The sequence below is a fragment of the Salmo salar genome, chromosome 14, assembly GCF_965601325.2.
Source record: "Salmo salar chromosome 14, fSalSal1, whole genome shotgun sequence".
Lineage (NCBI taxonomy): Eukaryota > Metazoa > Chordata > Actinopteri > Salmoniformes > Salmonidae > Salmo > Salmo salar.
In genome coordinates this window covers 93,183,729-93,197,936 of record NC_138304.1, presented here as the reverse complement: position 1 = coordinate 93,197,936, position 14,208 = coordinate 93,183,729, and the positions used below count along the sequence as shown (strand labels likewise).

Here is a 14,208-nt window from a genome sequence, read left to right as displayed (position 1 = left end):
TGTTGGGGGTTGAGGGTTGGGAGTTAGAGAGGGATGGGGTGTTGGGGGTTGAGGGTTGGGAGTTAGAGAGGGATGGGGTGTTGGGGGTTGAGGGTTGGGAGTTAGAGAGGGATGGGGTGTTGGGGGTTGAGGGTTGGGAGTTAGAGAGGGATGGGGTGTTGGGGGTTGAGGGTTGGGAGTTAGAGAGGGATGGGGTGTTGGAGTATGAGGGTTGGGAGTTAGAGAGGGATGGGGTGTTGGGGGTTGAGGGTTGGGAGTTAGAGAGGGATAGGGTGTTGGAGTATGAGGGTTGGGAGTTAGAGAGGGATGGGGTGTTGGGGGTTGAGGGTTGGGAGTTAGAGAGGGATGGGGTGTTGGAGGTTGAGGGTTGGGAGTTAGAGAGGGATGGGGTGTTGGGGGTTGAGGGTTGGGAGTTAGAGAGGGATAGGGTGTTGGGGGTTGAGGGTTGGGAGTTAGAGAGGGATGGGGTGTTGGGAGTCAGAGAGGGACGGGGTGTTGGGGGTTGGGAGTCAGAGAGGGACGGGGTGTTTGGTGTTGGGAGTCAGAGAGGGACGGGGTGTTGGGGGTTGGGAGTCAGAGAGGGACGGGGTGTTGGGGGTTGGGAGTCAGAGAGGGACGGGGTGTTTGGGGTTGGGAGTCAGAGAGGGACGGGGTGTTGGGGGTTGGGAGTCAGAGAGGGAAGGAGTGTTGGGGGTTGGGAGACAGAGAGGGAAGGGGGTTGGGAGTCAGAGATGGGGGCGAGGCAGCAGGAGCTGGGAAGAGGGAAAAGTGATGAATGAAGATGGAGAGAACACTGTGAGGAAGTGGGCGCTCCTCGTAGAAATTGCCCTTTGGCACAGATCTAGGATCAGCTTACCCTCCCCAAAACCTACCCTCACATCTATTGACCTCTAAACATCTAAACTGACCTTTCATCAGCGTCTAGGGACAACCTCATTCTCCTAGGGAGACAGAAGATTTGGGGTGGGGGTGGGGAGATAGAAAGATTGGGGGTGGGGAGCCAGAAGAATTAGGGTGGGGGTGAGGAAATAGAAGGATTGGGGGTGGGGATGGGGAGCCAGAAGAATTGGGGTGGGGAGATAGGGCAGGACAGGGGTTGTTAGCTAAGTAATCCAGGTATGTAGTGTCTGCCAGCCTACATTTTCGTGGTCCCCGCGGTCTGAGCCAAGGTGTGTCTCAGAGTCTCAGAGCGACCGACAGACCGACAGAGAGGGAATATCTTACTCACACTGAACACAACACACCTGTGGTAGTATGCAGGTCTGGGAATGTTTACTGGTTGATGTTTTTTTTATTTGATCATTTGGTATACGTAAACAAATGCTAGACTTAGATATTGATCATCTAAAAATGTTAAAATATAATAAAATATGAATGCATTGATTTATTCCAGAATTTAGAAAGGTTAACACTGAATCCATGAGATCAAAAGTAATACATTCATTTTCCTATAAGTGCTGCCTCTTCCATACTGTACAATGGATAAAAGACATTACAAAGCTCTATCAGATGGGAGATGATTGACAGCCTTACCCTGTGATTCTGACGGAGTGTGTGTTGTGTTTGCGGTACTGTGGTGGTTTGGTGAAGCTGACATCTGTGTGTTTGTAGATTCCACTCTTATAGACGAAGAAGTCCTCATGGACCTCCAGGATGGCTGCAGGATACACAGGAAAAAAAACATTATCAATGGACTGGATACACAGGAAAAAAACACATTATCAATGGACTGGATACACAAGAACAAAAACACATTATCGATGGACTGGATACACAAGAACAAAAACTGATTATAGATTAACTGGACACACAGAAACACACACTTTTTACAGCCAAACCAATCTATAGCTTTGCAGATGGTTATAAAAGGACCAACCAAAGGCAGTGTCATGCCTCAATATTGTTGAAAAACATAGAATCAACTTGACCATTAATCCTAGTCAGGTAGGGCCTAATTCAGACTTGAGATAAGAAGACTCAACATGTACTTAAGTAAAACATGTTTTACTTAAGTCCATGTTAAGTCTACTTATCTCATGTCTGAATAGGGTCCATAAAGCATAGCTGTAGTTTGAAGGTAACCAATTTAGACTCCAACCTTGTACATCAGGCAAAGAGTTTCTATGCTTGACTGATCGCAAAGGGAGCTCAACCATATCATTTCCTTCTTGCACTAAACTGAAATTAATACACCACAAGGAAAAAACAAACTCAAAAGCTAATTCAATTTCCTAATTTCTTTACTTCTTCCGAGCACAGTTTCCCATTTCCCCCTGAGAAGAACACACCCAAAAATCAGAGTGCAGCTTTGGTGTTGGGCCACTTTGAACCAGTGCATTATAAACCCTGAACTCCCTGTGACTTTCTCATTAGAAACCCAACTGGGATAAACAATCTGGAACGCTCACTGAGTAATTTCCACATTTGGAAGGACTACCTGTTCTTATTGGGCTACCGTTCTCTTTGTCTCCTACTGACAAACAAGGACACACGCTGCTCTCTGGCAAAGGTAACGACAGAAATTCAAGGGAGAAGAAAAGAGGAAAACTTGACGCGAGGCCAATGTTTCAGTCCTGCTGTTTGGAACAATACAACAAGGCTGGCACAGGCTCACAGACTATCTCTGCACAACCACACGTACACACACATACAAATATATTTTTGATTTGATTTAACCTTTATTTATAAAGGTTTTTCTCATTGAGACAAAACAACTTACATACACAACATTGAACAAAACTATAAACACACATACAGTACAATTATATATTACGTAAAGAAACACAAATGTCATAACTAAAACAGCTGTCCTAAAGACTATTACACTGTTCTATGATAGTTACATCGACCAAGTGTTTAAACTCCACCAACGTGATTAGATCATACAATTTTAAAATGTTCAGGAGAGAATTCCAGGACCACGGCGCTGAGTAACTAAAACTATTTCTACCATGACCTGTTCTAATTCTTGGGACTGTTAAAAGCAAATGAGAATGGGACCGTAAATGATATTTATTTACTGACATGATTAAAGAAGAACAGAGATAGTGGCATTTTACCCAGTATGGCCTTATAAATCAGTGTATACCAGTGTTTAAGCCTATGCAAGGTCAATGACGACCAGCCAACGGCGCTGTAGAGATCACAACCTGAGGGCCACATGAGATACTGAATTAAGTGCTCTCGGGGTGGTGGTTGAGGCCTGCATATATATAACATCACTAAAATCTCAAGCCGCCAGTAATGTACATCGTACCAGCTCCTTCCTGGCCTCCAGAGAAAAACAAGCCTTATGCCGGTAGTAAAAACCTATTCTCAGCTTGAGCTCTCCATATGAACAGTGAAGCTCAGCTCGTCATCCACCCACACTCCCAAATATTTGTACACTTTGACTTGCTCTATAGTATGTCCATCCAATATAGCAATGACATGATTAGTAACATGCCTGGCATTTGAAAATACCTGCATTTACCTGCATTTTGTTTTACCTGAATTCAGAACCAGCTTCAAATAATACAGATTCTGTTGTATGGTGTTAAAAGCTCTTGGGCATTTTCAAAAGATAAAGAAACTGTTACCACTTGAAGAAAGAACAGTATCATCTGCATAAAAATGAACATTCGCTGTTTAAATAAGATCCCCAATGTTGTTGATATACAAAATGAACAACATTGGGCCCAAAATCAAACCTTGCGGAACACCTGAGCACCACTCTATGGACTCAGATTTACAACCATCTGCCATTACACATTGTGTACGATTTGAAAGGTAACTTATAAACCAATCTAGAGCATGACCAATAATTCCACAACATTTTAACCTCTGCACCAACACAGCATGGTCAAATGCCTTTGACAAATCAACAAAGACAGACACACAATGTAACTTCTTGTCAAGAGCACAGTGGATGTCATTTAAAACCTTCAATGTTGCTGAAACAGTGGCATAGCCAGACCTAAAACCTGATTGCATTCCATTTAAGATGTTGTTTTCTTGGAGGTAGGCCTTTAGCTGCCTACTAACTAAGGACTCCAGTACCTTTCGACAGTATAGACAATTTTGATATGGGTCGATAGTTGTCAAGTAGCGAAGGATCTCCACCTTCCAGGAGAGGCAGTACAAAAGCAGATTTCCATAACTTCAGGGATCTCCTTAACGTCAAGTGTGAGGTTAAAAATACATGTTAAGGGGGAGCAATGATGTCTGCAGCTAGGTGTAGGAGGCGGAGGTCTAGATCATCAGGACCAGCAGATTTCCTTTCTATCAATTTCTTTCAGGGCTTTGCGCACTTCTGAAACAGAGAAGGATGAGAAGGAGAACCTGGCGAAGGATAAATTCAGGTAAATTCACAGGGGGCTCATTTATACCTTTAACCTTTTCAAATAAACTGCCTGCATCTAGAAAATTATCATTTAAGGCTTTCAGAATAGAGGTTCTCTCAGCTACAATCTGTGTGTCTACCAACAATTGTTTGGGAAGCTGTGTATCTTTTTGGCACTCCAAAGCTTTCACTAGCCAAAATTTGGAGGGATTATTTAAATGTTCCAAAGTAGATTTAAGGTAGTGGTCTGCTTTCAGTTTTCGGGTCATAGCCACACCCAGATTTAAAAGCCATCCAATCATCCGCCGAACCAGACCCTCTTGCTTTAGCCCACATAGCATATTTTGTTCCTTTATGATTTTAGTAAGTTCATCAGTAAACCAAGGGTTCTCTCTGCCTAGAATGTGTTGTGGAAGTAAGAAAAGGCTAATTCAACATCAGGGATGAATTCAATTCTATTCCATTTGATGCTAAATACATAATGTAAAAAACCTTTACTATCAAACTGCTTCCAGTTTCTTTTCGTAATGACACGTGGAGATCGCATAGGAATTTTACCATCTCTCACACAGGCAATAGCATAGTGATCACTTATGTCATTTACAAAAATACCAGAAGCATTCAAACAATGTGGAGTATTGGTTAAGATCGAATCAATCAAAGAGGATTTCAGAAGATACTTTATATTCAACCTAGTTACACTGTTGACAATCTGAGTGAGATTATAGGTATTGAATAGAATTTAGAGTTGATCAGAGCTAGATGATTCAGATCACCCATCAGGACAAACTCAGAGTTGTCATGCTGTGATGACAATTCGAAAATACAACCCAAGGAGCCAGCATTAGCAGATTGAGGTCTATAAACAACAAGATACAACAACATTTAAAGATGAGGTTTAAGTTCAAAGACAAAAATACATAAAACCGAGAATTTGTCTTTTAAGTATACAGCAACACCACCACCCTTAGATTTACCATTTGCACAAAAAACAATGTAACCATTTATGCCAATATTTTTGTCTGTAATCTATTTCACGAGCCAGGTTTCAAAAAGCATAAATATGTCAGGGTCGGCAGTTTTTATCCATATATTCACAAAATCAAGCTTCAGCAGAAGACTTCTTACATTCATATGCAGAAACTTCAGGCCGCTCTGACTACTTAATTGGGCTGGGGTAAAAATGACAGGACCTTGGTTTTATTGCACATTTCCAAACAGTTGAAGCAGCAAAATAATGGCAAGTCTATATCGGGGGTTACAACATCTGGATTTACAGACAGCACTTGAAGGACAATCCACAGTCACCAGAGTCTTTAACGCCACATATTTCAGGAGATGTGTAAAGTCCAGAGACATGGTTAAGTACCAAGAGAACGGTCCTGAAGAGTCCGATTTCTCCCATGTTGTTTGGGAGAAATGTGCAAAGTTCTCACGTGAATTTACAGAGCAACCGTGTGGTTTCTCCCAAGGCACAAGGGAGAAACAGTCATAAACTCAGCAAAAAAAGAAACGTCCCCTTTTCAGGACCCTGTCTTTCAAAGATAATTCGTAAAAATCCAAATAACTTAATTGTAAAGGGTTTAAACACGGTTTCCCATGCTTGTTCAATGAACCATAAACAATTAATGAACATGCACCTGTGGAACGGTCGTTAAGACACTAACATCTTACAGACAGTAGGCAATTAAGGTCACAGTTATGAAAACTTAGGACACTAAAGAGGCCTTTCTACTGACTTGGAAAAACACCAAAAGAAAGATGCCCATGTTCCCTGCTCATCTGCGTGAATGTGCCTTAGGCATGCTGCAAGGAGGCATGAGGACTGCAGATATGGCCAAGGCAATAAATTGCAATGTCCATACAGTGAGACGCCTAAGACAGCGCTACAGGGAGACAGGACGGACAGCCGATTGTCCTCGCAGTGGCAGACCACGTGTAACAACACCTGCAAAGCATCGGTACATCCGAATATCACACTTGCGGGACAGGTACAGGATGGCAACAACAACTGCCCGAGTTACAGCAGGAATGCACAATCCCTCCATCAATGCTCAGACTGTCCGCAATAGGCTGAGAGAGGCTGGACTGAGGGCTTGTAGGCCTATTGTAAGGTAGGTCCTCACCAGACCTCACCGGCAACAACGTCACCAATGGGCACAAACCCATCGTTGCTGGACCAGACAGGACTGGCAAAAAGTGATCTTCACTTACGAGTCGCGGTTTTGTCTCACCAGGGGTGATGGTCAGATTCGCGTTTATCTTCGAAGGAATGAGCCTTACACCGAGGCCTGTACTCTGGAGGTGGAGGGATCGATTTGGAGGTGGAGGGTCCGTCATGGTCTGGGGCGGTGTGTCACAGCATCATCGGACTGAGCTTGTTGTCATTGCAGACAATCTCAACGCTGTGCGTTACAGGGAAGACATTCTCCTCCCTCATGTGGTACCCTTCCTGCAGGCTCATCCTGACATGACCCTCCAGCATGACAATGCCAACAGCCATACTGCCCGTTCTGTGCCTGATTTCCTGCAAGACAGGAATGTCAGTGTTCTGCCATGGCCAGCGAAGAGCCCAGATCTCAATCCCATTGAGCACGTCTGGGACCTGTTGGATCAGAGGGTGAGGGCTAGGGCCATTCCCCCCAGAAATGTCTGGGAACTTGCAGGTGCCTTGGTGGAAGAGTGGGGTAACATCTCACAGCAAGAACTGGCAAATCTGGTGCAGTCCATGAGGAGGAGATGCACTGCAGTACTTAATGCAGCTGGAGGCCACACCAGATACTGACTGTTACTTTTGATTTTGACCCCCCCTTTGTTCAGGGACACAATATTCCATTTCTGTTGGTCACATTTCTGTGGAACTTGTTCAGTTTATGTCTCAGTTGTTGAATCTTATGTTCATACAAATATTTACACATGTTAAGTTTGCTGAAAATAAACACAGTTGACAGTGAGAGGGCGTTTCTTTTTTTGCTGAGTTTTTTTCCTCCTTCATAGATCAACGGGCTCTAAAAGTATCGCCAACAATGTAAAAGCCAAGGGTAGACAACAGCAAAATGAGCAACAGCAGCATGTTCGTTTATTGCCCTATCGATTAAAACCTGTTAGGGATAGGGGGCAGTATTTTCACGGCCGGATAAAAAACGTACCCGATTTAATCTGGTTACTACTCCTGCCCGGAAACTAGAATATGCATATAATTACTAGATTTGGATATAAACACTCTAAAGTTTCTAAAACTGTTTGAATGGTGTCTGTGAGTATAACAGAACTCATATGGCAGGCCAAAACCTGAGAAGATTCTATACAGGAAGTGTCTGACAATTTGTTCTCCTACTAGGGCATCTCTATCAAAAAGACAGCATCTCTGCTGTAACGTGACATTTTCTAAGGTTTCCATTGGCTCTAGGAAGGCGCCAGAAAGTGGAATGAGAGCTCTCCAGTCTCTGGGCGAAAAACAGCAGGGGTTTTTGTGAGTGAACCTTCTGAGAACAATGACACTGGAGCGCGCGTGCACGAGACGACTCCATGTTTTACTTTCAGTGTTTGAACGAATACAACATCTCCCGGTTGGAATATTATTGCTATTTTATGAGAAAAATCGCGTAAAAATGTATTTTAAACAGCGTTTGACATGCTTCAAAGTACGGTAATGGAATATTTTTAATTTTTTGTCACGAAACGCGCTGGCGCGTCACCCTTCGCATAGTTACCTGAATGTATGAACAAAACGGAGCTATTTGAATATAACTATGGATTATTTCGAACCAAAACAACATTTGTTGTTGAAGTAGAAGTCCTGGGAGTGCATTCTGATGAAGAACAGCAAACGTAATCCAATTTTTCTTATAGTAAATCTGAGTTTGGTGAGTGCCAAACTTGGTGGGTGTCAAAATAGCTAGCCGTGATGGCCGGGCTATGTACTCAGAATATTGAAAAAATGTGCTTTCACCGAAAAGCTATTTTAAAATCGGACACCGCGATTGCATAAAGGAGTTCTGTATCTATAATTCTTAAAATAATTGTTATGTATTTTGTGAACGTTAATCGTGAGTAATTTAGTAAATTCACCGGAAGTTTGCGGTGGGTATGCTAGTTCTGAGCATCACATGCTAATGTAAAAAGCTGGTTTTTGATATAAATATGAACTTGATTGGACAAAACATGCATGTATTGTATAATATATGTCCTAGGAGTGTCATCTGATGAAGATCATCAATGGTTAGTGCTCCATTTAGCTGTGGTTTTGGTTTTTGTGACATATATGCTTGCTTTGAAAACGGCTGTGTGATTATTTTTGTGAGGGTACTCTCCTGACATAATGTAATGTTTTGCTTTCGCTGTAAAGCCTTTTTGAAATCGGACAGTGTGGTTAGATTAACGAGAGTCTTATCTTTAAAATGGTGTAAAATAGTCATATGTTTGAGAAATTGAAGTTATAGCATTTTTTAGGTGTTTGTATTTCGCGCCACGCTATACTATTGGATATTGGTGAGGCGTTCCGCTAGCGGAACGTCTGTCCCTAACATGAGAGAAAACACAGTGCTAAGCACATGCAAAGTTAACAGAACAATCTAAGATATGTAGCCAACAGAACGCTTAACAATAATATTAAATGAGCTACGACTTAATATAAAAGCTTGCTAAATAATATTACAAACATAGCAAGAATGACTATTCAAATAGTCCAACAGCAGATCAGTAAAACATCTGTGGTGTGTGCCTATGATGTAAGCCAGCAAATCTCCGAGGAGAGAAAGAGAAAGAGAGAGAGTGAGGGGCTGGGCACCTGTACCAGACTGGGAGAGAGAGGGAGAGAGAGAGTGTGCCGGAGGCACCTGTACCACATTGGGAGAGAGAGACCAGGGCAGGTGGGGAGCATTGCAGCAGTAACAGGAGGAGGCCAAAGAGAGGCCCTCAACCAGGCAGACATCCAGGGCAACAGTAGATGGTAAAATAACCGTTGGTATAAAAAAAAAAACATGATGGTGATACAATCGCTTATCAGAAAGGTAATAAAATCGCTAAAATCCATAACAGAATTGGTGGTCATGTATAAGCAGGGAGCGAAATGTTGAAATATACAGTGAGTGTACTAACACAAATACACAATCTTTACATTTCTCTATTTCTCATTCTCTATTTCTGTCCTCCTTTTGGTCTCCCTTTCTTTTCTGAGCTCTCTCCATCCCAACATCTGAGGAAACTTTGCCATTGTAAAGACAACTGTGTAGCCCGTGTTTAGAAGACAATGTGAAGCCCGTGTTTGGAAGACAATGTGAAGCCCGTGTTTCGAAGACAACGTGAAGCCCGTGTTTCGAAGACAACGTGATGCCCGTGTTTAGAAGACAACGTGAAGCCGTGTTTAGAAGACAACGTGAAGTCCGTGTTTAGAAGACAGGGTGAAGCCCGTGTTTAGAAGACAACGTGAAGCCCGTGTTTAGAAGACAACGTGAAGCCCGTGTTTAGAAGACAACGTGAAGCCCGTGTTTAGAAGACAACGTGAAGCCGGTGTTTAGAAGACAACGTGAAGCCCGTGTTTAGAAGACAACGTGAAGCCCGTGTTTAGAAGACAACGTGAAGCCCGTGTTTAGAAGACAGCGTGAAGCCCGTGTTTAGAAGACAGCGTGAAGCCCGTGTTTAGAAGACAACGTGAAGCCCGTGTTTAGAAGACAACGTGAAGCCCGTGTTTAGAAGACAACGTGAAGCCCGTGTTTAGAAGACAACGTGAAGCCCGTGTTTAGAAGACAACGTGAAGCCCGTGTTTAGAAGACAACGTGAAGCCCGTGTTTAGAAGACAACGTGAAGCCCGTGTTTAGAAGACAACGTGAAGCCCGTGTTTAGAAGACAACGTGAAGCCCGTGTTTAGAAGACAACGTGAAGCCCGTGTTTAGAAGACAACGTGAAGCCCGTGTTTAGAAGACAACGTGAAGCCCGTGTTTGGAAGACAACGTGAAGCCCATGTTTAGAAGACAACGTGAAGCCCGTGTTTAGAAGACAACGTGAAGCCCGTGTTTAGAAGACAACGTGAAGCCCGTGTTTAGAAGACAACGTGAAGCCCGTCTTTAGAACTGCTTTTCATTCTAGAAAGGGAGAGGTAGTTCAGATTTGTTTTTGTTTTTTAATACTAGCCCTGACATAAGAGCAGATACTTGCTGACGTTAACCTTTCTTTAGACAGGTGTTTTCCAGGTGACACATTTGGTAAAAAAAATTATTGTGTGAGGAATGGTCAAGATCTTAGGACATTGTCAACATTCTTGGCAAGTCATAAGTAAATCATTTGAATCATAGGTAAATCATTAGAGCCATAGGTAAATCATTAGAGTCATAGGTAAATTATTAGAATCATAGGTAAATCATTAGAATCATAGGTAAATCATTAGAGCCATAGGTAAATCATTAGAATCATAGGTAAATTATTAGAATCATAGGTAAATCATTAGAGTCATAGGTAAATCATTAGAGTCATAGGTAAATTATTAGAATCATAGGTAAATCATTAGAATCATAGGTAAATCATTAGAGCCATAGGTAAATCATTAGTGTCATAGGTAAATTATTAGAATCATAGGTAAATCATTAGAATCATAGGTAAATCATTAGAGTCATAGGTAAATCATTAGAATCATAGGTAAATTATTAGAATCATAGGTAAATCATTAGAGTCATAGATAAATCATTTGAATCATAGGCAAATCATTAGAGTCATAGGCAAATCATTAGAGTCATAGGTAAATCATTAGAGTCATAGGTAAATTATTAGAATCATAGGTAAATCATTAGTCATAGATAAATCATTTGAATCATAGGCAAATCATTAGAATCATAGGCAAATCATTAGAATCATAGGCAAATCATTAGAGTCATTGTCATGCTCGTCGTAAGAATGACGAGACCAAGGCGCAGCGTGCGTAGAGTTTCACATGCTTAATAAAGGAAACTCACCAAAACAATACAGAACAAACTAAACGTGAAGTCATGGCGTGCATAACCTGCACCTACACATAAACAAGATCCCACAACTCAAGGAGGGAAAAAGGGCTGCCTAAGTATGGTTCCCAATCAGAGACAACGAAGGACAGCTGCCTCTGATTGGAAAAAACACTCTAGAAAAACTAGATTGCCCACCCCACATCACACCCTAACCTAACCAAACTAGAAGAAAATAAACGTCTCTAAGGTCAGGGCATGACAGTCATAGGTAAATCATTAGAGTCATAGGTAAATCATTAGTCATAGGTAAATCATTAGTCTCATAGGTAAATCCTTAGAGTCATAGGTAAATCATTAGTCTCATAGGTAAATCATTAGTCTCATAGGTAAATCATTAGTCTCATAGGTAAATCATTAGTCTCATAGGTAAATCATTAGTCTCATAGGTAAATCATTAGTCTCATAGGTAAATCCTTAGTCATAGGTAAATCATTAGTCTCATAGGTAAATCATTAGTCTCATAGGTAAATCATTAGAGTCATAGATAAATCATTAGTCTCATAGGTAAATCATTAGAGTCATAGGTAAATCATTAGTCTCATAGGTAAATTATTAGTCTCATAGGTAAATCCTTAGAGTCATAGGTAAATCATTAGTCATAGGTAAATCATTAGTCTCATAGGTAAATCATTAGAGTCATAGGTAAATCCTTAGAGTCATAGATAAATCATTAGAATCATAGGTAAATCATTAGTCTCATAGGTAAATCCTTAGAGTCATAGGTAAATCCATAGAATCATAGAAATATAGGTAAATCAATCACCCTCTAAGCTAAAGGCTCTGGGCGCTGACAATGGTTTTTAGGTCTCTAGCATTACTTTTTAACCTTTATTTAAACTAGGCAAGTCAGTTAAGAACAAATTCTTATTTCCAATGACGGCCTACCCCGGTCAAACCCAGATGATGCTGTGCCAATTGTGCGCCGACCTATGGGACTCCCAATCATGGCCGGTTGTGATACACTGTAGCTTACATGTATACATACCCTATACAAATATACTCTTGCTCCTGAGTACCAGTCCAAGAATGGCATGATGAGGCATGAGGACCAGTTATAGCCCAAACATCTCTCAATCCCAGTTATTTTATTTTATATATGATATGTATTTTATTGGATTTGCTGACACAAAAGCGTCAGACGGGCTCTTTACAGGATTACAGCAGTAGTTGTACAATTTCCTAAACAGTTTTAGTTTGTTATAAAGTTGTACCTTGAAATGTAATTATTAAGACGTGAAATATCCAAACGTACACTACCGTTCAAAAGTTTGCCGTCACTTAGAAATGTCCTTGTTTTTTAAAGAAAAGCTCATTTTTTGTCCATTAAAATAACATCAAATTGATCAGAAATACAGTGTAGACATTGTTAATGTTGTAAATTACTATTGTAGCTGGAAACTGCAGATTTCTTTATGGAATATCTACATAGGCGTACAGAGGCCTATTAACAGCAACCATCACTCCTGTGTCCCAATGGCACGTTGTGTTAGCTAATCCAAGTTTATAATTTTAAAAGGCTAATTTATCATTAGAAAACCCTTTTCAAATTATGTTAGCACAGCTGAAAACTGTTGTCTGATTATATAAGCAATAAAACTGGCCTTCTTTAGACTAGTTGAGTATCTAGAAGCATCAGCATTTGTGGGTTTGATTACAGGCTCAAAATGGCCAGAAACAAATAACTTTTTTCTGAAACTCGTCTGTATATTCTTGTTCTGAGAAAGGAAGTCTATTCCATGCAAGAAATTGCCAAGAAACTGAAGATCTCGTACAACACTGTGTGCTACTCCCTTCACAGAACAGCGCAAACTGGCTCTAACCAGAAAAGAAAGAGGAGTGGGAGGTCCCGGTGCACAACTGAGCAAGAGGACAAGTACATTAGTGTGTCTAGTTTGAGAAACAGACGCCTCACAAGTCCTCAACTGTACCCTAAATAGTACCCTCAAAACACCAGTCTCAACATCGACAGTAAAGAGGCTACTACGGAATGCTGGCCTTTGCTAGTTGAACTACATGTAGTTCACTACTCCCCAACACTGACCACAGTGCAATACTAAATATAATACATTTAATATATCATACTATATATAATATTACAAACTGGGTGGTTTGAGACCTGAATGCTGACTGGCTGGCTGACAGTATATGACAAAACATTGCTTTGTACTGCTCTAATTAAGTTGGTAGACAGTTTATAATAGCCATAAGACAGCTCTGGGTTTGTGGTATTTACATTTACATTTTAGTCATTTAGCAGACGCTCTTATCCAGAGCGACTTACAGTACTGAATGCATACATTTCATACATTTTTTTCCCCCCGTACTGGTCCCCCGTGGGAATCGAACCCACAACCCTGGCGTTGCAAACACCATGCTCTACCAACTGAGCCACAGGGAAGGCCATGGATATACCAAGGCGAATATCCAGTCACTCCGCGTTGCGTTGTGCATAGCCCTTAGCCGTGGTTTAATGGCCATACCATACCTCCTCGGGCATTATTGCTTAATTAAATTCCACTATATTATAAAATCAAACACGTTCTATATCCAACCTGGTGATAATAGCCTGACTCCAAGCCTCCGCCCAATCACAGGCAAAGGATCTCTCATACCCAATCCTGCTCTTTAAGCAAAACCCAAGGCTTTGTTGCCCTTCTGAATTCATTCCTAAAACCAAGAGATTGCTCTGAACTCTACAGGAAACACATATGGTTCCAGAAGCTCATTCTTTTACAGCTGCTGATGGCAATAACACACCTACACAAACATCACACACACACAAACACACACACACAAACAGTCATCATCTAAATCATCCTACCTTGCACTGGGCCGTTATCCATAATCTCCTTCATGATCTCCTTCTCCTGTGAAGAAACAAAATGTACAGAA

The 14,208-nt window shown here is 41.4% G+C and overlaps 1 protein-coding gene across 2 annotated transcripts in view; it reads right to left on the bottom strand.

Annotated features, from left to right (window-relative positions):
• Positions 1–14,208, bottom strand: part of LOC106570498 (tubulointerstitial nephritis antigen-like) — a 71,995-nt gene that overhangs the window by 11,646 nt on the left and 46,141 nt on the right. For both annotated transcript variants that reach the window (XM_045694901.2, XM_014142904.3), the window contains exons 9-10: positions 14,138–14,183; positions 1,534–1,657 (exon numbers count right to left, since the gene is read on the bottom strand). In XM_045694901.2, coding sequence (XP_045550857.1) covers positions 1,534–1,657; positions 14,138–14,183 — 170 coding nt within the window. The remainder of the gene's footprint in view (positions 1–1,533; positions 1,658–14,137; positions 14,184–14,208) is intronic.